The 23,428-nt window shown below is 47.6% G+C and overlaps 2 protein-coding genes across 4 annotated transcripts; one reads left to right on the top strand and one right to left on the bottom strand.

Moving 5' to 3' along the window:
• Positions 1 to 1,989: 1,989 nt before the first annotated feature.
• cbx6a (chromobox homolog 6a) lies at positions 1,990 to 8,241 on the bottom strand. The gene is made up of 5 exons (XM_035405391.1): positions 7,789 to 8,241; positions 7,029 to 7,072; positions 6,837 to 6,902; positions 5,005 to 5,071; positions 1,990 to 4,441 (listed from the first exon to the last, which is right to left on the bottom strand). Exons 1-5 carry the CDS (start codon positions 7,855 to 7,857, stop codon positions 3,080 to 3,082), a joined length of 1,608 nt encoding a protein of 535 aa, XP_035261282.1. The 5' UTR covers positions 7,858 to 8,241; the 3' UTR covers positions 1,990 to 3,079.
• On the top strand, positions 8,037 to 23,268 carry pla2g6 (phospholipase A2, group VI (cytosolic, calcium-independent)). Of its 3 annotated transcripts, none has more exons than XM_035405389.1 (17): positions 8,037 to 8,131; positions 10,096 to 10,298; positions 11,598 to 11,813; positions 12,097 to 12,277; positions 12,737 to 12,924; positions 13,260 to 13,356; positions 13,971 to 14,153; positions 14,382 to 14,490; positions 15,718 to 15,834; positions 17,430 to 17,520; positions 17,926 to 18,089; positions 18,325 to 18,475; positions 18,714 to 18,850; positions 20,000 to 20,154; positions 20,425 to 20,592; positions 21,539 to 21,612; positions 22,212 to 23,268. In XM_035405389.1, the coding sequence occupies exons 2-17, from the start codon at positions 10,102 to 10,104 to the stop codon at positions 22,354 to 22,356; spliced, it is 2,373 nt and encodes a 790-aa protein (XP_035261280.1). In that variant the 5' UTR covers positions 8,037 to 8,131; positions 10,096 to 10,101; the 3' UTR covers positions 22,357 to 23,268. The 3 variants fall into 3 exon arrangements, with proteins under 3 accessions (XP_035261280.1, XP_035261279.1, XP_035261281.1); XM_035405388.1 differs by lacking the exon at positions 8,037 to 8,131 and adding an exon at positions 8,941 to 9,089; XM_035405390.1 differs by lacking the exons at positions 8,037 to 8,131; positions 15,718 to 15,834 and adding an exon at positions 8,941 to 9,089.
• Positions 23,269 to 23,428: the final 160 nt, after the last annotated feature.

Genomic DNA, 23,428 nt, shown 5'->3' with positions numbered 1-23,428 from the left:
CAACTAGGCATGGTTACTGTCTTAATAGCATTTAGACATTTATGAATGTGTGCAAGTGTGCATGCTTTGGAATGAAGCCACTTTTGCCCCCAAACCGGTAATTTATTGCCTTTTTTTATTCCTGTATTACTATTATTCTTGTTTCTATAGTCACACGACTTAAGGTTTAATCGGTGTATGTGTATTAGATCTGCATGCTGCATTGAACTGAAGGGGTAATATAAATTATTATAATAACCTGAACAGGGGAATGAGATGCAAGTTAGTTCAATTTTGCAAAGGAATCAGCATTGAAGAACAGGTACCATAAGTTAGTTTGAATCTTTGTTAAATCATTGCAGTTAGTCAGTATACAGCTTGCTGTGCTCTGTATAATAAACATCATTTAGCATAGCTTCTCATAGCTATGTCACAGGGCTACAGGAATAGAGAGCGCAATGTATTGATTATTAAACAGACGACTGCAATTCTTTTTTGGATCAAAACTTCCTGTGGCTATTTCTGCTGAAGACAGCTTTCACCACAGCATCACGGCTTGTTAACCCCACCCCCATCGCCTGCCCGTAACCAGGGCAACTGCAGACATGTGGTAAGGTCAGAGCTTCCGGCTTGGTTCTCCCTCAACTCCACAAACGCACAACAGGAAGGCCTTGTGGTGTTGTGCTGTACCTGAACCTGCTGCTGGGCTCCTGTGCATCAGCACTGAAGAGGGCAGCTATTGATTTCCACTCTGTAGAATTACACCCCCCCCCACCAGGAAACCCACCATCAGTACATAGGGCATAAAACCACAAACGTCAATGCTTCCACACAGAAAAGAGAAACACAAATCCTAGATGATTTTGAAAGAGAGTTAGAGGTTAGGAGCCTTCCAGCTTTTTTCAGATGCATTTTTCTTCAAAGGCCCAGATGAGAGGCCAGGGGAGGCAGCTTCAGAAGACAGAACTTGCAACCTGAGTGGGATATTGATCTCGGCCCATCTTAAAAAACACCTCAATATCTTCAAACTGAAGCTTCAGGGAGATGATTCAAGTCTACCCTTTCAGCTCAAGCAAAAAGAATCTGTAATTTTAGTGTGTAATGATTTTATTTTATTTTTAAAAACCCTTCCAAAAGGCACCTGTCGATGTTTTTGTCTAAAAAAGAATTCAAGTGTGGATAATGGTCATTACAAATTCTCTGCCATCATCCATTCTCGATTAGATCACCCATAGTGAGATTAGCTCCCCATTAGCCTCAATGTCAGAGTCACGGTCCATCTCCTACCACAGACTAGAAGCACACTGGCATACACTGTCACAGAGCTCCACCAACACTGAAGGCTGAACATTTATCACTGGGCCCCACTTACGCTACATACACTACATCCCACTTCAAGCCCATTTTCTTCTGCACTACACTATCAATCTCCATCTTCGACCAATCAGGGCACTTACCTTTATGTTCCATCTGCTACTATTGGTTGTGACATTGATGACTTGCCATCAGCTCTACCCATAAGCCTTTATGTGTGCACTTCTCTCAAGCTGCTCCGGATAAAAGCATCGGCTAAATGGCTAAATGTAGCGTAAACTTTTCCACCCCACGTTTTGCCAGCGCTGGGGTTTTCTAAATGCGTTTGGGGGAGAACAGAGAACACCCCCTGCCTTCCGATCATATCCTGGTTCCAATAGTGTAAACTTTAGGTTGGGTTTATATAGAGCTCTAGAGTCAAACATGCCACTCAAATGATCTTGTACTGATGAGTAACAGCAATAGATCCGACAGGAGCGAAGCAGGTCAATCACACCAGCGATGATCAGCAGGTCAATCACACCAGCGATCAAACTGGGTCCTACATCAGCTTCCAGGCCAGTGATGTAAATAAGTGTTTAGTATACTGTTTGTGTGCTGGCTCATAGTAAATCATGTAAGCGTGTAGAATCTCCAATAAACAGACTCTTTGACGGTTTGAGTATAACTTGACATGATTCAGGCTCAGGCGCGGGCTATGGGAGTCTAACTTTCTTTTTATTTCATCTATACATTTCCACATCTATTACAGAACCACATATTATAATCGCAAAAAACACAATACGGACCAGGAGTTTCACCCGGGTTACGAAATAAAACACAGGACCTTCACTCTTCACAGCCCTACAATGGCAATTCTTCATACAACCACTGTTGCACCACAACGCGGACCGTCCTTCAACGAGGACCGGACCGCCATCAGCTGTGAGGACCTCTCGACAGGTAGCAGCTCCTAACCACACTTCATACAGGTGCGTGTTAGGGGGGGGAGGGGCAACGTGAACAAGATTTAAAAATTACACACTCAAGACAGACATGATCATTAAAAAAAAAATAACAAAAACCAAAAACAAAAAAAGGTGTTTCGGGGATACAAAGTTGGCAGTCTTTTGAAGAACACGGCAGGATATTACACATGCAGTCCACAGCCCTATGTACAAAGAGGATCAGTTTAGAGTCGTGCCAGACTTCAGAAACAGAGAACCGACAGGCGAGGAGGGACAGCGAGGGAGGGAAGAGGGGCAGCTGCAGCTTAATCGTCTGACTGATGAAACCCGTCCCGGCTTTAAACACTGTGCGTGCATATAAATATATAACTAGCTATATAGTCCTTTGCATGTATGAGTGGGGAGAGGGGAGCTCCATTATGCATCAGAATGCAAAACCATCTTCATGGGTTTCGATGCAAGTCGTATGCATACCAGTAAGTCAAATTCAATTGAGCACAATAAGCGAAAATAAATTTGATACAATAATACACCTGCATGCACTGGACTTTAAATTAAAGTGCCACTCTATTGTTAGGTGTGAACGCACCCAAGTCGGCAGGAACACGCGGTGAGTCTGTGGCGATTCAGCATGCAGTACTGTACGTGTAATAAACAGGAAAACAGAAGCACCCTGTATATGAGCTCACTGTGTTTCAATACATGGAAAAAAAATAAAATTAATACAGTACTTTTTTCTGCAGTTGTGCATATTTTTTTTTTGGGGGGGGGGGGGGGGGGGGTAGATCAAGCCAGCAGAAGCTGATTTTTAAAGGCTTTTGAGCGGGGCGTTCTGCAGTTCACAGTTTGGGCTGGGGGGTCGGTGCGGCGGGGGACAGCGACGGCGACGGGACGGCGGCGTCCGAAGCGTCGGCGGCGTCGGACGAGGGGCTGGGGGGGGCGGACTTGTCCAGTTCGGGCGGCGAGCAGAACTCCTTGATGGTGACGGTGAGGAGGTTCGTGGTCACGTCCGTCACCACCACGTTGGTGCAGCACGGGGCCATCTCCGGGTGCCAGTCGGGGTCCCCCTCACAGGGGCCCCGCGGGTTCTCCAGGGAGAGGAGAGGGGGGTCCGAGGGGCTCTGCAGGGGCAGGGTTTCGGCGCCCTGGCAAGCGGGGGGGTCGTCGGTCTGGGCGCCACGGCGACCGCAGCGGCGCCTGGGGTTCCTTCTGACCTCGAGAGGCACCGAGAGATCCAGAATCTCCTCGTCCTCCTCATCCTCAGAAGACGAAGAGGAGGACGTGGACGATGAAGACAGGGAGGGGGAGGACGGCAGGAAGGATCTGGCGGTGGGGGCGGACGCGGCGTTCCGCTTGCTCTTCAGCGCTCGGCCGGGCCGAGGCGGGGCCTGGGGGCTGAGTTTGGGAGGGGAGGCGCAGCCTGCGGAGGCCTGCGGGGGCGGGGCCTGGGCGGGGCTGGGCTGGATCTGAGGAGGGGAGGGCGGGCCGCTGTCGGAGCCGCTGGAGCTGGAGGGGGAGGGGGGCGGCTGGTACCGGGGAACAGGCTGTGCTGCGCCCGCGTTTCCACCCGCTGGGGTAGAGTTACTGTCCCCCCCGGCCTCAGCGCTGCACCCCGTCCCGGAGAGAGCCGGGCCGACGCTGGGCGACACCTGCTGCACCCCGTACGGCTTCCCGTACATGGGGAACCCCGGCATTCTCAAAGGCGGCGGGGGACCCCTGAAAGGCACGTCGCTGAACCTCTTCCCGATGATGCGGTTTCGGGAGGGGATGTTCTGGCGCCCCTGGGCGGCCCGGGCGTGGTGGGACGGCAGGGGGATCCGGCGGTTCCCGCCCCCGTCGATGACCTTCAGGTTGAGTATGATGCGGCCCCTCTTGGCCTCACGCGGCTTGACCCGGCGGTTCAGGATGGTGACGGTCTCCGAGAAGGGGGAGACGGGGGGGCGGGCGCCGTGGGGCGGGGCCAGGGGGTCGGAGCGCGGCAGGGGCCGCCGGGACATGCGGTGGCAGCGCCGGATGTCCTTCTTCAGTTTGTGGGAGGCGGCTCTGGACTGGAGTTTGGGCGTGGGCAGCGAGGAAGAGGCCGACGTGGAGGAGGAGGGGGAAGGGGCGGAGGAAGGGGAGGGGCTGGAGGGGGTGCGCTGGGAGGGGCAGCGGCGGGAGGCGGGGCTTTGTGCGGAGGTGTCTGAAGCATGGGCTCGAGCCTGCAGGAGAGGAACACAGAGACCAGAGGACGTAAGGAAGGAGGAAGAAAACAAAAAAAAAGGCAGTAATGACCATAGAGGACAGACAGGGGGAAGGAATGGAGGGAGGAGTGTGAAAAGAAAGGGATCATTGCAGTGTCTAAAAGTTTAGTCGGGAAATAACACAAAGATGGAGATTTTCCACGGTGAGAACGAGCACAATGGAAAAACACGGAATATTGCAAAGAAAAAACACTCATGGAAGAACTGAGAGGCAGAGAGGGGCCAGTTAGAAAGAAATTTACATGAGATGATGATGTAATGACATCCCAAATTTAATGACTTAAAACAACACTTGAAATTTACAACATGAAAAAGGACAAACAGAAAAAAAATATTTTTTAAACTTTATCAAAACAGAGCACATACTCACATATGTTTGCACATACCACCCCATCTAAATTCAACTATCCCCCTTCAGTTCCAAATGATTTACTGTTGGCCAAAAGCCATTATTCTTTGATCTCTCAACAGCACGCGTTTTATTTGGCTGGCACACAGAAAGGATCATTTCAGAATCAAACCTTAAGGAGGAAATTTTTGGGTTTAGGTCCTCTTTTCTTTGGCCCGTAAAGTTCCCGCTCTCGTTCCCTGGAAAATGAAGGAAAGGAAAATGGCATCAAGCGCATTAATGACCAAAGCACTCACTGCTCGTACAGAATTCTCACTGTGCCAATTTGTGCTTATAAACCACTGAATACAACACTGCTTGAATCAAGATTGAAAAAATAAGATCTACACAGTGTCACATCTGTGAACACTTCTGTCAGGCTTTCACTTTCTTAAAGAGATAGTTCAGCTTGTGTTTCTTCTGTAATTACATTTTTTGCACATATATCAATTGGCCCAGATTGTTATTGGGTGTGACGAAGGTTATTTTAGAAATTTATACAGGTTTCTGTAGACCTTTCGGCTTCACAATGGCTAGCATTGTTGAGTTGAGGGATTTGTGGTATAAAGCAAGAAAATACACTTCAAGCAAAAGCAGCTTGTACAGCACCCTTATGGCTCCCAATGTATGCATGTATATTACCCAATTATACCGAACAAAACCGCATTTAACATCGCTTTCGGTTTCCGATTTCCTTTGGTACATGCAGCCTGAGACCCCTGTGTGCAGGGAAAGAAGTATTGGCACAATTTGAAAACTGTTCATAATTGTAAATAAACACCAAAAAAATGTATCTGTCCGTATGTATACCCTTCTGGAAACACAATGATTTCAGAATCTGCTGTGGAGTTTACTTGAAGTGCAAAAGCTTTCTGGGCCAAATCACACAATTAAAGGGGAAAGAAAAAAAAAAAGCCAAAGGGAACAATCCTGTTAAGGCAGGGTATATGACCAGTATAGAAACCCAGTGAAATAGGAGGCATTGCTGTTATCTTACTATTTGTATGTCATTCCTGCTTAAAGAAAACTCGAAGAGAATGTATGGCTTCTGTGTTGCCGAAAGGAGACATCTTGCAAGGGAAAAGAGTAACAATAAATCAATACCTGTGCTGCTGATCGCTAATGAAACACAGAGCGGGGCCTGAGATTACACGGCATTACCTCCCGTGTGTAATACCCTGTCCACTGACATTCAGGGATTAAACTGACGAGAACACAGGCAACTGCAGCACAACAGTCTAAAAAATAGCAATTTAGCAGAAGGAGAAAGACTATTTGAGGGAAACCCTTTCTGCTTTGGGAGCAACAGGTGCCTTTCCTGCAAACACACACACACACACACACACATTAAGTGCCCTGCTCTGAAAAGCTCTGACAAGAAGCAGAAAAACGGGCACCTCGACGGCAGAAATAACACATTGTTCAGAGTGAGGAAAACACAGTCTATGAGACAGAGAATTTACAGTAACTAAAAAAATAGCTAAAATACAGAAATAAAGAATTCAATGACTATGAACATACTATCAAGATGACCAGAGAATAAATTATTCCTCTGTTGTACTTACAAAAAAAAAAAAGTCATTGTTTTTACTTGCCACTACATCTGAGCAAACACACTATAAAGGTGTGCTTGACATTTACAGCAGGTATCTTCATCAAGAACAACCGCGTTTTGTAAATGCTGTCAGACAATGTACTGCACTGCCAGGCCACTTATACTTTACCATTGAGGCATTATACAAATACATAGGGGTTACACATATTATAAAGGCATTGAAATAATATACTATTCAACAGCCATTATGTTATTTTAGTTGAAGTAATAATACGTAATTACTTAACAATGACTTCTGTAGAAAAAGAATCTTAAAAACAACAAAAATGCACGAATAAACTGGAGAAACAAACCAACTCAAGGGTCAAACAGTGTTTTAACATTATGGACCCATTACTAAAACGACTCACTTCTGTTCAAATCCTGCAATCAGTCGGCTGTCCAAAATGTTCTCTTCTGGCTCCCACGTGCTGTATCTAATATGAAAGAATTCTTTAATTAGAGGGCTCTTTCACATGTAGTAATACCTTCCCAATTTCTCACTGTTCGCCAAATATATAGGAAAATCATGATTAGAAAACATAGAAACGCGGGGAACTTACTTGATGGCCCATCCTTTCCATTTAACGAGATACTCAATGCTGCCCTGCAATTAAGAAAAGCGTTAGTCACCGATGATGTATTATTGGTTAGCTACAAAATAAAAACACAGAATTGTGTTACACGTTTTCTGAATATGGACAAAACTGGATTTCGTAAATAAGACGTTTTTGAGTTGTGACATTACATTGAGATTCAGTGGCATGGCCGCTCATCAAGACTGGTCTGCATTAAGTGTTCTGGTCACTTTTGTCCGTACTAGTCTGGTGATAACTAACTTCTTTCAGCTTAGGCTGACTGCATGAACCTTCTGTGAGGCTACAAAAACAGATATTTTGAGCAGCTAACGTTATTTTCTTAGCTAATCTAGCTGCTGTGCCTTTCTGTCGTTGGTCCCCATCCCCATTTTACGAGCTCCCCCTACCTTGCCATGATAGCTAATGAGCTACCCAGTAAACACTAAATATGACTAGTCTAGCTAACGTTACCAGGATTTGTGTCCATAGTATGCTAACTAACTAGCAAGTAATCAAGCTAGCTATCCAATACTATAAGCCCTACTTCATTTTTTTCTTTCTTTGGCCGCTGCTAAACTATTATTAGATAGCTAGACGGCTAGCGATTCGGCAACAACTGCCGTCTGCCCTAGTCGTTTCCCGTTACAACATGAACCCGCAGTCTATTTGAGGTATTCGCAGCCAAAGTAGGCCACAATGACCCTCATCCCACCGTAGAACCAGTAGTAACGTAGTGGCCATTCACCTTGCGAATGCGACGTTTGAGGATGCATTCCGCGGCGAATACGCGCTCCCCGACCGCAGAGAGCTCCATCTTTTACGACGACACCCCAGGTGAACTACCGTATTTGTAGCGAGCTAGCTAACGTTAGTAGCTGGCGGCCAGTTCAGAGCCCGCATCCAACAAAAGCAACACACAGCCAGAGCAGCAGTGACGTGGGCCGAATAGGCCCCTTTTTGGTCGCCCCTAGCAACGCGCCTGGGATGATGCGCACGGCTCTGTAACTTGCGACGCAATACCAGAGATACCTCTCGTTGGGAAGATGGTTTTGGGTTTTTAAGCTTGCTTCAAATACAAGCAACATACGGTAACATATGTTTTATATAAATATCACATGCGTAGAAGGTGGTAGAGACAAAGCGAAAGAAAACTTGAAAAAATCTTCGTTTAACACGGCATAGCCACTAAGCCCAGAAAGCTGGCGGTGTCCTTCGTCCTTCGTTAAAAAAACAACGGAAAATTGAAAGGGGTACTATAAGGGGTGGAAAACAGATGTATGTTGCATGTAGGCTACATTGTTTTATTTTATATTGCATTAATGGAAGAAACTGACTACCAAATTAAGGCCTGGTGAACAACGGGAGACTGGCCAACAGCTGGATTAGTGAATGCAATTAATAAAGGGGTTTTACATATTAAATTTAAAACATTTTTTAATACCTATAATTAATGATTTATACTGTAAGACGAAGGATATTCCACATGTTGTCAAGTCGAACAAATTCCGTAATGGTCATCTGTCGTTTTCATGTTCAGCATCTTCACTATGCTAAAATAATTCTTTATGACACACACCTTCGACGCCTGCTCAACGAAACCCCACACTGCGTGAACTTGAGAACTTGCGCTTAAAGGGTGTGCCATGAAATTGAACGCAATTATGGAATACTGAAGGTCCTAAAAACGGAGCATACGGCTTGTTTTATTTAGCCTATCAGTTCGGCTGTTGATTTTGTTTCCACGCAGTATTGCTTGTGCATACACATACAATTATCGAACATCCCGTAACACCACTCACTACAATCCATGACAACGTAAGTGTCATTCAGTTCTGTGACCATTGTTTTGCGTAAAAGCCCTCCCTCCGGACTCAGCGTCTACGTGATTGGTCTAGAACTATGGACAAGTTAACTATACCTCCCTCTTATTGGTGTACCTCGAAGCCTGTGTATCTGTTATCGTGATTGGTTGCAGTCACCCGGCTGTTGATGCGCTGTCAAAAAGCAAAGAGTCACAATTCAGTGGGAGAGAGATAGAGCGAGAAGGTAAGGCTTTGCGAGTCAATCCAGTACTAAATGCGATTAGCTAGCCAGCGAGCGTGAAGCTTTACAGGTGATACAAATATCGTGCGCACGAGTGACAAATATTTATCATAGTGATTTACAGAGATGCAAGTCCTATGTAGCTACTTGTCATAGTGAATGTTTACATTTCCATATAAAGTCAAGATAATCTCGTGAATCGAGCTTCCTGTTTGGCATAGATGTGTTTTAAATCAGTAGACCGCTCGCAACAATGTCTCTTTTCTGTGCCGATGTGCGTAGCTCTGTTGGACATTTAGTTTCACTTTCTTTTGATTCAGCCGGTCAAGCATTTTTTTTTACTCGTCGATCTATTTCGACGTCACCAAATCAAGAAAGATTCTTAATCTAAATTTCACATATGACTGGATTTGTTTATAAGTGGTTATGCAGAGCTGTGCACTTAAAATATATTTGCGAATAGCGCCCCATCAAAAAATGCTTTTGATTTGAGTAATTAGTAACTTCATACGTGATGAAAAACTTCATCGATAGGCTTAGTCCACATAATCTTACTGAACTTTGAACGCAAAATACTTTTTTGAATCAACACAGTCTCAAAGATGTGTGTTGCAAAGAAAGATCCAGTTTTCTTCCCCACATCTTCAAATTGTGGAAATGAAAAAATGCTTAATCTGCACTTTACCTTGCTATAATGAGTTCAAGCGGTGGATACATTTAAATAGGCATATGTCTAATTTTCTAACTGTCTCGCTTATCTCCTCTTTATGATTAAATCAACATCTGTTATCATGTAGTGACTGACATAAATAGACAAATACTAACTTGTTTAATCTGTTATCAGTGGTAGACCTTTTGTCCAGATCATCCAGTATGCTCTGTATGTAAAGCCCTAAATGCATATCCCCACTCTTTATCTCTTTTATTTTCTTTGGCAGGTTTCCTTGTATCGAACCATTCTCCTGCCTCTTTCGCAGTTTCACTCTTCTCTTTATTTATGTTTGACCAGGTCATCATGCAGTTTTTGGGGCGATTTGTGTCCAACCTCTTCTCGAACCCGTACCGGGTGAAGGAGGTGCAGCTCTCAGAGTACAGCACTGGGGGTAAAGTGCGACAGCGGGAGGAGGGCCGGATGGTGCTGTACAGAAACCCTCCCAGCCAGTCCTGGGACTGTGTGCTGCTGTGCCCCGAAACCCCCAGCATTGCACTGAGGTGAGTGACGAAGGAAGGAGCGGACGCAGTCAGCAGTCCTGTTCCAGGGGTGTGCGATGTCCAGTGTGAACACGCTGATGTGGTCAGTGTTCCTGTTCCAGGGGTGTGCAATGTCCAGTGTGAACGCGCTGATGTGGTCAGCGTTCCTGTTCCAGGGGTGTGCAATGTCCAGTGTGAACGCGCTGATGTGGTCAGCAGTCCTGTTCCGGGGGTGTGCAATGTCCAGTGTGAACGCACTGATGTGGTCAGTGTTCCTGTTCCAGGGGTGTGCAATGTCCAGTGTGAACGCGCTGATGTGGTCAGCGTTCCTGTTCCAGGGGTGTGCAATGTCCAGTGTGAACACGCTGATGTGGTCATCGTTCCTGTTCCAGGGGTGTGCAATGTCCAGTGTGAACACGCTGATGTGGTCAGCGTTCCTGTTCCAGGGGTGTGCAATGTCCAGTGTGAACACGCTGATGTGGTCATCGTTCCTGTTCCAGGGGTGTGCAATGTCCAGTGTGAACACGCTGATGTGGTCATCGTTCCTGTTTGTCATCTCAAGAATATCCTTTTGCATTGACGGTGTTATGAAGAGTTCAAATGCAGACTTTATGTCTTGTACATGACTGCTAGCATTATCTGGTGGGGCCTGGAACTATTTTGATGACATTAGCAGCACTAAGTCTACCCTGTCTTTCAACTGGGGATCCCGACCATAGTAGTTCTCCATTTTTGGAAGTGAACATGTCAGTTCTTGGTGGTTGAGAGATGTCAGGGAGGTTTCTTGGCGGTTGAGAGATGACAGGAGGGTTTATTGGTGGTTGAGAGATGACAGGAAGGTTTCTTGGTGGTTGAGAGATGACAGGACGATTTATTGGTGGTTGAGAAACAAAAGGAGGGTCAGAATGTGGTATCTCAAAGGCTTCATTCTCATCATCAGAGGAGGATGCCACATAGTCAGGGTCCTCCTCAACATTATCCTCAGTCTCAGACATATCCTCATCTAAATCACTTTCACCCTTCAAGATCTGTGACAGAATCTCAGTGGCAGAAAATATACGCCTCTGTCTGGTGGTCATCTTTTGTTGAGGCACAAATGCAGAGAGAAATGGTTTAGAGGGCTGTGTGTGCAGCCCTTATTTTGTGAGAATGATCAGAGATTTTTAGATACAGTAAACATTGAATGGGGTCAAATTGACCCCAAACATAAGAGGGTTAACTTTATTATGTGATCTTACTTTACCTGCTATTTGTTGTCTTGTAAAAAAAAAAAAGAAGCCATTAGCATATCAGTGTGTGACTGTCCTGTTTTTTTTCCAGATTATTCCAGGTGCCCTCTGAGGAAGACGCTCTGAACTGGTTCCCTCAGTACGCCCTCAAACTCCGCCCATTCTACGAGACCGCCCGCCCCCAGCTCAAGGCTGAGACGCTGCAGACGCTTGCGGACTGCCTGCGCAACCATCCGGACTGGAGCTCTGCGCACATCGCCGTGGAAACTGGCCTGAGGGACTGCCTGAAGCACAACTACGTCCTGAGGTCAGAGGAGGAGGAGGAGGAGAGTGGAGTGGGGGGGGGATTTCACCAAAGAGATGGGATGGACATCTTGTGAATTTGGGGAGCCGGGAATGATGGGTATTTGACAGTGCCTTTGACAGTTTCTAGGGGGACTGTAACCATGGTTCCCCTATGGTTTGAGATCAAGAGTGGCATGTGGGAGGCGATAGAGAGCGACGGGGCCTGAATTCCAGATCAGCAGCGCTAACTGTCCCCAGACCCCTGACGTGCACCCCGTGTCACTCCCTCCCCCTCCCCCCTTCAGCCAGGTCAACAGCCGGGACGGGGCCGGGCAGACCCCCCTGCACCTGGCCTGCGAGCGGGGGGACTTGGCCTGCGTTCGGGAGCTGCTGCTGCACTGCCAGGCGCACACGGACGTTAGGGACCGCAACGGCGACACGCCCATGCACTGTGCTGCCAAACAGGACTCCGCCACCATCATCCAGGTCAGTGAGGCGCGGCGCCTCGCCCCTACAGGAGCGAACACACTGAGCGTCGCCACGGCGTCCCGCCTTGACCGGCGGAATGTCAGGCAGCTCGATGCAAACAGGTTACCGCGCCCGGCTCCGGGCGCTACACGGTTTTTAAATGGCAGTTGCGTTCCTAACGGTTTTTAAACGGCAGTTGCGTTCCTAGCGCCCGCAGCGGCGAGGGGAATTGTTCTCGTGCGGGGTCAGGACTCTGGAGAGCGTAGGTGGGGTGCTTTACACGCCCGCTGAATTTTTAATGTCTAAAGAACGACACAAGACTTGCAGGGCTGCATTCCTGAAGGAGCTCAGCTATACGACTGGCAAGCATCCTCACTGCTAAAAAAAAATCTGAAAGAGCATTCCTTTGTTATTAAGTAATTGTCAATAAAAATGACGTACAATACTAAGCTTTCATTTTCCGTCGCACCCCTCCAGGCACTGTGTTCCCGCCCCTGCGCTGGTGTGAATGAACTGAACGTCGCCGGGGAGACGCCGGTGCACGTGGCCTGTCGACTCGGGAAGGCGGAGTCACTGAAGGCACTGATTGGAGGTGGCGCCAAGTGTGATGTCACTGGAGGGCAGGGTTACGCCATCCACTCTGCTATGAAGTACAGTGAGAAGGGGTGAGTTACTGGCCTCACTACCGCCCCCTGCAGTCAGTATGTAGACAGCTGTATTGAGGCCTCTGCTGCTTGGTAATGTTGCAGGCATGTTTTTTTCTGAAATGATTGGATTTATTGTTGTTTTTACACTAGTTTCTGTCATTAGCACAGGTTCTTATGCTGTCTGGTTGTCACATGTAGGGATAAAACAAGTCATATGCTTGTTGTAATCTTATAGGAGTCTTCTCTGTTTGATCGCCAAAGATTAGACTAAAGGCTATTTGTCTCAGTGCTTCTGCGTGGTCACTGGTATTTCCGCTAACGTAATCCCGCCCCCTCCTGCTCTGACCTCATAGCTGCGCAGAGGCCATTCTGACTGCGGAGCCTGCGCAGCTGCAGGCAGAGGACGGTATGTATGGAGGAACCCCATTGCACTGGGCCAAGACCGCAGAGGTGAGCCATCCTCACTGCGTACCGTGTGGGCCTTTGAGAGAGACACGCCTCCTCTTTCATAGCACTGCTTGCTGCTGTGTGATGTCATAATCACATGACTCAAAGTGGAGATGAGCACTAGCTTGGGACTGTCTTTACCTATATGAAATACCAAGTACTATGCTGTGTAAGTCATTCTTTTGAGGTGCTGTGAGAAAATGGTAGACTTAAACAGCTAATGGGTTCATCCCTTCCATTATTACAATGAGACTACTGAGCTTGCTATCAGGCTGCTGTATTTATGATTTATTAATGTAGCACTGTGAATTTGTTTAACAGATACCTTTAATCGAGGCACCCTGTATAGCTTGCATTGTTTTTTTAAACATTATTCAGTTATGCAGCTGCATGTTTACTGCAGAAGGTGAAATTCCTCGCCCAAAGGTTCAACAGCAGTGCGCCCCCCCAACCCCCCCCCCCCCCACAAGCAGACTGCAACCTCCTTGTTAGTTTAGCGTCCCCAACCCCGGGACCACACCGCTGGCCTGTGTAAGGCCATATGACTGATGCCTGTGTAGCAGGACAGGCTCTGGTCATGCAGTGTGACCTCATCCCGCCCCTCTCTCCCGGTGCAGATGGCTAAAATGCTACTGGAGAGGGGCTGCTCCGTGAACTACCTGAGCAAAACCGGGGAGAGCCCGCTTCACATTCTGACCAAGAGGGGGCGCTTCGAGGCCGCCATGGTGCTGCTCACGAACGGGGCCGACCCCAACCTCCGCGGCCAGGACGGGAACACGGCCCTGCACCTCGCCATGAAGGCACAGTACCCAAATAACCTGATCTTATATGCGCCGCGTAAATACGCTGTTTTGGCCTTTCCCTGTTTTCCCTTTTGCGAGACTCCGCCCCCTCCTGCCACAGGCTTGTTGTGTTGACTGAGCTCCTAGAATCTCTTTTTTTTTGTTGTATCAAACAGTCCTCTGTTCCTGTGAAAACTCAGAGCTTTGACTGACCCCCCCCCCCCCCCCCACCCCTCTGCTTCACAGATGGATCACATGGAGCTGATAAAGGCTTTCATTGTCTTCGGGGCCGATGTGGAAATCCCCAATGACCTGGGGGAGACCCCTGGACTGATCGCCGCACGGACCAGCAAAGGTGACCCCGCCGAATTTCGGGGGAAATAAACGAACAAATAACAGATGAGGAGTGTAGAGGCACTGGTGAAATTTTAACAGAATACCTCACTCCATGCCACAGCTCCCGAACATGCAATAAAAATCTACAGATGTGTTTATGTTTAAAACAGCTAGTTATTAGGGAGTGAATGAAGCATATTATTTATGTATATTTGTCTATTTACCTCTTATAGCTTGTGACAGTACCTGTCAAAATTAATGGAAGTTGACTGCGAGAGTGTCAATGTGTGTGCGTGTGTTTGTGTGTTTGAGAGTAAGTGCGTAAGTACGTTAATATACAGCACATTTATATTGCAGTGGAATTGCGTTCATAGACATGGTCTTGTGTTTTATCGAACTGAGTGTGAAGAGAGGTAAAATAATACCACCCACTGAATCCTCGGCGGACAGCTCTACCCTGGGGGTTTGGAACAAGGGCGCTATATCAACCACACTTAGGAAATCCAGTCCCTATTGCCGCACTGTTGTTGGTGGAAAGATGAGCTGTAAGAGTTTGTGATAATTAGGTGGTAATGTAGCATCATATGAGCTAAAGCTCAAAGGCTGGGCCAGTGAGTAACACTTCAAACTGGAAGAATGCCAGTGTACACTCTTAAGCGTGTTTATTTACATGTTAGATTGAAGTGTTTGCATGAGCAAACCAAGGTTTTGTGGGAATTGGCATTTAACATGTTTACACAAATGAAACATTTGATGTAAGAAATGCTAACTGCATGACTCCATCTTACATCTGTGAGATGCCTGCGTTTCTGTGCGGTGCATGCACAGATGCTTTCCCCCTGTGTGTCGGTTCACTGGTGGCTTCTATAGCAGACCTTCTGCCATGGCAGCAGTGTGTAATAGTGCAGTAACCACTAAGTAAGTGAAAATCACACATACCCTTAAATACTAAACACAATTTGTGTTATGCTTTTCACAAAAAAGTATGTGTGCATACAGTACATGTGTGAGTCTCTCTAAGAGCATGCTGTGAGTGCATGTGCATGTATGTTTGTGTGTGTGTGTGTGTGTGTGAGAGCCTCTCTAAGTGCATGCTGTCTGTGCAGGAGTGTGTGTACGTGTGTGAGCCTCTCTAAGTGCATGCCGTGACTGCATGTGTGTGTGTGTGTGTGTGTGTATACCTGTGTCAGCCTCTCTAAGTGCATGTTGTGAGTGCACGTTCTTAACCACAGGCTTGTGTTTGAAGGCCCCAACAGAAAGGTTCTGCTCAACATGCTGTGTAGTGTAGGAGTGGAGCGGTGTCATCCCCCCTCCCCCGACACCCCTCCCCCGATCACCAAGAGACCACCTCAGCCGGGCATAGGTAACACCCCATTCCACTGCTCCCCCCATTTTTCTGTCCAGCTCCTCTCCGGCCATCCGCTCCCTCTGTCTCCTCCCTCCCCGTTTCTCCCTCCTCCCTCCCTCCCTCCTTCTCCCACCAGTGTCATGCATTGACTGGTGCTGGTGGCTTTCGTTCCGCCTCAAATCTTAATTTTTAGTTAAAAAAAAAAAAAAAAAACATTTTATGAATCGCACGTTGTGCCTTTTTCCATGTGACAAATACAGCGTGCGGCAGGCCATTCCTCTCTCTCCAAGATGCTAAGACGCTGACGCATGGATTTGTTTTTAGTCACCTAGATTATTGTAATGCACTCTTGATTGGTCTGCCAAAGGAGCTGATTGGTAAAATACAGCTTGCACAAAATGCTGATACCCTTGTTTTCGTTAAAATTCTGGCATCTGAACACATCGCTCCTGTTCTGGCCTCCTTGCACTGGCTACCCGTGTCTTTCAGGATTGGTTTTTAAAGACCTTTTACTGGTTTACACTGCTCTTAACGGCTCAGCTCCATCATGCGTTTCTGATTGCCGGTTTCTGATTCAGCTGCTGGTTTGCTTAATGCTCCAGGAATGAGACTTAAGAAATCGGGTGAATCAGCATTACCAACTGCTACTGTACTACTGTTTTAAGCAGCAGCTCATGACGTTTTCAAAATGTTTCGTTCAACTAGCTTTCTTTTTTATAATGATTTTTAGTTTTTTATAATAATTTTTTTTACTCTTTGGTTTTAATGATATATGCTTTTATTTTATTTTGTCTGAATGTATGCAGCATTTTAATGTATGAAAGTATATGAAATATGATTATTATTATTATTATTATTATTTATAATAATAATAATAATAATAATAATAATAAGTGGAATTTAAAAACTTGCGGGGATCTGCTAATCCTAGATTGACGTTTCCCATCCTCCACCACTTCCATTCTTTTCGTCAGTGTTACTCCACTTCATTACCTGTACTCCCCCAGCCCTGCCCGTTCCTGCCCCACACCACCCCCGCCCCCCCCCTCCCCCACCCACACCGGTCCCACTGCTCTGGCCTAAACCTGGCTTATCCCAAATTCCCAAATTTGCGGTCATTCTTCCCTCCCTCTTTTCAACCTGGACCTGTCTCTCTTTGGACATCCTTAAGATAACCTTGGGGAAAAAAAAGTGAAGGGGATGGGTCTTTGGGGTTTATGTAGGCTTGTATTAGCCTGTTCTCATTCTTACCCTTTTGCTGTATTGTTTTCTGAGGGGCAAAACACATAGTGGTCTGGGTTAGCACAGTACAAGGCAGCATGCTGGTTTGATACTCACAAATAAAATAGAATGCATTCAGTGTGCGTCCGTTAATACATAGTTACTCAGTTAAAACTCAGTGCAGCATGGGGAAAGTATAGTCATTTTATACAGTACAGTAGAATATTTAACATTGTAGTACAGATTACAGCATTATTGAAATGCATATTAATTGATGCTCATAAAAGTACAGTGTTGTGCTATGCCATTACTTTTTCTCATGATTGGGTGCAGCTCAAATCAGACTCATTCCATTGGTTTAATTCCTCTCTTCTCTGATTGGCTGGCAGGATTTGAGGACATCATACATGTGGCAGCCACAGTTGGGGCTATAGCTCATGGCAAAGCAGAGGTGGATGGTTTCAACAGTGGACGCAGGAAGTATGTGTCAATCAGTTTTCAAACTGCAATGGCCTTTATGATTCATTAAGTGGAGGACTGAACAAAGAGAGCCTTATTTCCCAGAATTCATTGTACCTGCTTGAACTGTACTGCATCTACTGTTGTTCTGTTGAAGTTTGCAGTCATGTGATTTTACATAGTTCTAATCCAGATCTGCTTAATAGCATTGCAGGAGCACTGCTCTTATGAATGCACATACTGTAACCACACAGTATAATGAGGCATCTGAACCTTTGTAGAGTCAAAAGAGCAGCCATCTCTCTCTGTCTCTCTGTCTATTTCTCTCTGAGTGCATTATGTCTGTCCTTTTTCTTGGCGTTGTAACTGTTCTACACCACATCATACCACATCCTGCTCGTCTTGTCTGTCTGTCTGTCTGTGCAGGACGGACAGACTGCTTTGTCTGGACGGGGGAGGCATTAAGGGCCTGATTCTGATCCAGATGTTGATTGCCCTGGAGCGGGAGGCCGGCCGGCCGGCGAGAGAGCTCTTTGACTGGGTCTCTGGCACCAGCACAGGGGGCATCCTGGCTCTGGCCATAGTGCACGGTGAGACTACACGCAGGCCCGCGGTTCTGTGCTCAACACCCTCATTTTCCCATCCTGTAAAGTCCATTTGTTTATCACGTGGAGAATTAAACGTGTTTCTCGTTCTGACGTCTGTGCAGTTAATGAGTGACAGCCATGGCTGACTCTGGTTTTTGGCGGGCCGCTGCTGTAAGGACTGCAGTACTGTGGTCACGTGACCGGACCTTTTCTTGGTCTTGGTCTCTGACCTGCACAGGTAAATCCATGGAGTACCTGCGCTGTCTGTACTTCCGGATGAAGGAGCAGGTGTTTCGAGGGTCCCGCCCCTACGAGTCTGCCCCCTTGGAAGATTTCCTGAAGAAGGAGTTTGGGGAGAACACCAAAATGGCCGATGTCCAGCACCCCAGGTACCAGCATACAGTATGATAACAGCAGACGGTCCTGGTCTGTATAGCTGGTGTGTGTGTGTGTGTGTGTGTGTGTATGTGCGCGTGTACGCGCGCCTCTGAGTGTGTGGTTATTTTTTCCACTGTACTTTCCACTCTGTTTCTGTATCTGATGTGTGGGGTGTATATTGTATGATGCCTGTTTGCCTCATAACCCTGTTATTAATCTCTCTCTCTCTCTTTCTTTTGTACTGCACAGGGTCATGGTGACTAGTGTCCTTGCAGACAGACACCCGGGAGAGCTGCACCTTTTCCGAAACTACGATCCCCCCGTTCTCACCCGGGACCCCCCGTACGCCTCCACTGCCACGTTCCAGCCCCTGACCATTCCCCAAGGTAACGCTGGCCCTTCTCTCTGTCTCTCTATCTCTCTCTCTCTCTCTCTCATCCCCTCTCACCCTCTGTCTCTCTCTCTCCCTATCTCACCCTCTGTCTCTCCCTCTCTCTCTCATCCCCTCTCACCCTCTGTCTCTCTCTCTCCCTCTCTCCCTATCTCACCCTCTGTCTCTCTCTCTCTCTCTCTCTCTCTCTCTCTCTCTCGCTATCTCACTGTCTCCCCCCCCCTCTCTATGTGGAGTGTCCCAGCCTTCCACTGGTCTGTCACTTTCCTGCTACTTGCTTCAAGCATGTGTGTGTGTGTGTGTGTGTGTGTGTGTGTGTCTGTAAAAATGGTCGTACTTATGTGCACAGCTCTGTGTACCAGTGTCAGTGTTGTTTTTCAGGATGGGAGGATGAGGATGTGTTGATAGTGGGCTATTCACTGGAACCTCCCAAAAAGCGTAGGAAAGTGACAGATGAAGGTGATTAGTGTGAGCGTGAGCGTGTGTGTGTATGTGTGCATGTGCGTGTACACTTATGTGTGTGTGTGCATGACAATAATGGGGTATGCGAAGTGTGTGGCAAGATAAAATGTACAGAAATAGTCACAGTGAATGAGAACAGCACAGAGAGGTCTGGTGATCAGTCAGTGTGAATGAGAACAGCACAGAGACACCTGGTGATCAGTCACTGTGAATGAGAACAGCACAGAGAGGCCTGGTGATCAGTCACTGTGAATGAGAACTACACAGAAAGGTCTAGTGATCATTCACTGTGAATGAGAACTGCACAGAGAGGCCTGGTGATCAGTCACTGTGAATGAGAACAGCACTGAGAGGCCTGGTGATCAGTCACTGTGAATGAGAACAGCACAGAAAAGCCTGGTGATCAGTCACTGTGAATGAGAACAGCTGCTCTTTACTGCACCTTACAGAGCCCTGTGAAACAGGGATCGCCGCTCACACCAGTTTAGCTGACAACGCCCTCACACTCAGCTGCCAAACAAAATTTCCTAATCTTATCTTCTCCCCATTTTCCTCCCTTCCTCAAGATCAAGATCAAGATCAAGATCTAATCTCAGACAGTAAAGTTATCATAACACACATTTACCCTTTGCACTGGCCTCTGTATTCTGAGGGGTTTCCTGTTGTCCTCCTCCTCCCTCAGAGCAGTGCGTCTGGCGTGCGGCCCGGTCCAGCGGCGCCGCCCCCACCTACTTCCGACCAATGGGCCGCTTCCTGGACGGGGGGCTGTTGGCCAACAACCCAACCCTGGACGCCATGGCAGAGATTCACCAGTACAACAAGGCCCTGAGAGCTCAGGTCTGCACCCGCCTGGCCTTCCACTGTTACTGCACAGGGACCACCAAAATCGGTGGCTGTTATATGCTGTAAATGTAGGAACATCTGACTATTTCCCTCTCTCTCTCTCTCTGTTTCTTCTTCAGTTGTGGCCAGTGCACATTTGTTGTTTTCTCTCTGCACACAGACACTTTAGACACATTGAAGTTTGTCTCAGTGACTTTGGGAGCAGTTTCATTGTGCCCGGTCCATCCTTATGTCTGTCTGTCTGTCTGTCTGTCTGTCTCTCAGGGCAGGGGAGGGGAGGTCCAGCGCCTGGGTGTGGTGGTCTCCCTGGGGACAGGGAAGCCCCCCCAGGTGGCCGTGAGCTCGGTGGACGTCTTCCGCCCAACCAATCCGCTGGAGCTGGCAAAGTCCTTTGTGGGCGCCAAAGAGCTGGGGAAGATGCTGGTGGACTGTGTGAGTGTGCTGTCATTGTCCTGCTGTGTATGTGTGCTGTCATTGTCCTGCTGTGTGTGTGCGCTGTCATTGTCCTGCTGTGTGTGTGTGCTGTTATTGTCCTGTTGTGTGTGCTGCCATTGTCCTGCTGTGTGTGTGTGCTGTCATTGTCCTGCTGTGTGTGTGTGCTGTTATTGTCCTGTTGTGTGTGCTGTCATTGTCCTGCTGTGTGTGTGCTGTCATTGTCCTGCTGTGTGTGTGTGCTGTCATTGTCCTGCTGTGTGTGTGTGCTGTTATTGTCCTGCTGTGTGTGCGCTGTCATTGTCCTGCTGTGTGTGTGTGCTGTCATTGTCCTGCTGTGTGTGTGTGCTGTCGTTGTCCTGCTGTGTGTGTGCTGTCGTTGTCCTGCTGTGTGTGTGTGTGCTGTTATTGTCCTGCTGTGTGTGTGTGCTGTCATTGTCCTGCTGTGTGTGTGCTGTCATTGTCCTGCTGTGTGTGTGCTGTCATTGTCCTGCTGTGTGTGCTGTCATTGTCCTGCAGTGTACAGAGCTGTGTCTGTGCTCTCAGTGACTGACCACAGTGCTAAGTGCTGCTGTGTACAGAGCCGTGTGAGCTGCTGTTGACTGATTGTGGTGTCAGTACTGCTGTGTGCAGAAAGCTGTATGCGCTGTTAGTGAGCTGCTGTGGACTGACTGTGGTGTCAGTACTGCAGTGTGCAGAGAGCTGTATGTGCTGTCAGTGGGCTGCTGTGGACTGACTGAGGTGTCGGTGAGCTGTTGAATAGAGAATCCAGCATGTGCTCTCAGTCTGCGACTCTGTGCTGATGTATTTACAGTGTATCACACAGCTCGCTGTGTCACTGTCGCTGTGAGTATAATGTGTCCGCATAGCCCTGAGGAAACCTGTCTCCCTGACCTAAGCTCTCTTCCTCTCCTTTTCTCCGCTCCTCCCTCTCTTTCTCTCTCAGTGCACTGACTCTGACGGCTGTGCAGTGGACCGGGCCAGGTCCTGGTGTGAGATGGCAGATATCAGCTACCACAGGTCAGTCCCCGGCGAACGCAACAGACGGCCGTACAGCAGGCTCATCTGTAATAGTCAACATGATCCACCGTCATACCCTCTCTCTCAGTAGTGTTCCTTTTGTGTGTCTCTAAACTTAAATGTGTCTTTTCTCCCTCAGTGATTCAGCCCCATGGTAGCTTTACTGGTAATATTTTGTGTATTTCAGCCAATGAGCTTATAGGGCACTGACCTCTCTTCGAGGAACTATAATGGTCTTTGTGATAAAAATGATTTTACATAGTTGTAATCCAGATCTGCTTAATAGCATTGCAGGAGTAGAGCTTTTATGATGCGAAGAATGCAAATACTAGAACCACTCAGTACAATCAGGGATCTGTTTCTGTAGAGTAAAAAGCACTCCTCTCTCTCCCCCCCCCCTCCTTCACCCCTCCTCTCTCTCTCCCTCCTCCCCCTCTCTCTCTTTCTCTCTCCCTCCCTCCATTCTCCCCCTCTCTCTCCCCTCCTCCCCTCCCTCTCTACCCTTCTTCTCTCCTCTGTCCTTTATCCTCTCTCTCTCCTCTCCCTCCCTCCCCCCCTCCCTGTCCTCCCTCCCTCCCTCCCTCCCCGTCCTCCCTCAGGCTGAGTCCCCAGCTGTCGACGGAGGTGATGCTGGACGAGGTGAGCGACGCGGTTCTGGTCAACATGCTGTGGGAGACCCAGATGTACCTGTACAAGCAGCGGGAGCAGATCCAGGCCCTGGCACAGCAGCTGCTGCAGGGCTGACGGACGGAGGGACGGACGGACGTACAGACGGACGCACGCACGGACGGACGGACGGACGGACGTACAGACAGACGCATGCACGCACTGACGGACGGACGTACAGACAGACGCATGCACGGACGGATGGATGTACAGACGGACGCATGCACGGACGGACGGACGGAGAGATAGAGGGGGAGGAAGAGGAGAGGGAGAGGCACGCAAGCAGAAGGGGGGTGGGGGGGGGGAGACAGCTACAGAACACAGACGTGATTCATTTGGAGCAGTATAATGGTACAAACGATGCAGTTTACATCGCTGTCCAGAAGCGAAGAGATAGGCATGCACATTGAAAACGTACGCTGTCGACGTCCCTCTGTCCTCCGCGACGTGCTAACAGTGTACACACCTTTTATCGTATTTACCCGACTCCTCTTGTTTACAATTGCACTGGAAAACAGGAAACCGAGAAGAGACTGGTCGTCCGGCGGAGATTTTTGGGAGTATGCACGTAGGTCAAAGGTGAAATGGCTCAAACCCTCGCACTAATGACGTCTTCCCACCACATCTCGGTGGCACACTCTGGTCTTTCTCACAAGGTTGCCCTGATACTTGAGTTACCATGACAGTGATGACAAGCTGTTACAGTTGTATGTACAAATAATTTAACATTGATAAATCTGTTAATAACACACCGTAAACACACAGGCTGCTTTTGTACTCCCTATAAGTGTATAATCCAGAAACATCATTTTTATGCTGTTTTGGGGTGAATACATGTGTCGTTTTAGTTTCGTAAAATGAAGAAAAACCACTTAAGCTTTGATACAATGTGTTCTGGAAATACTATTTTTTTTATTGTTTTAGTTGTGCTGCTGTAATGAAGTGAATAATAAATTACTATATACATTAAATATGTATGTGAAATCAAAATGTGTGTGTGTGCGTCTGTGTGTCCGTGTGTTTGTGCAAGCAGATACAATAAAAAGGTATCAAGGGTGAACCCCTAAATGTTTCCAACAGCAGTTTCAAAGCATGACCCTACAAGTTTATTCTGGTTTATTTTGTCCTAAAACAGGCTGGGGTGCAGAAC

This window comes from Anguilla anguilla, chromosome 2 (assembly GCF_013347855.1).
Source record: "Anguilla anguilla isolate fAngAng1 chromosome 2, fAngAng1.pri, whole genome shotgun sequence".
Classification (NCBI taxonomy): domain Eukaryota; kingdom Metazoa; phylum Chordata; class Actinopteri; order Anguilliformes; family Anguillidae; genus Anguilla; species Anguilla anguilla.
Note: the sequence above shows the minus strand (reverse complement) of the source record. Positions and strands in the feature narration are given on the sequence as shown.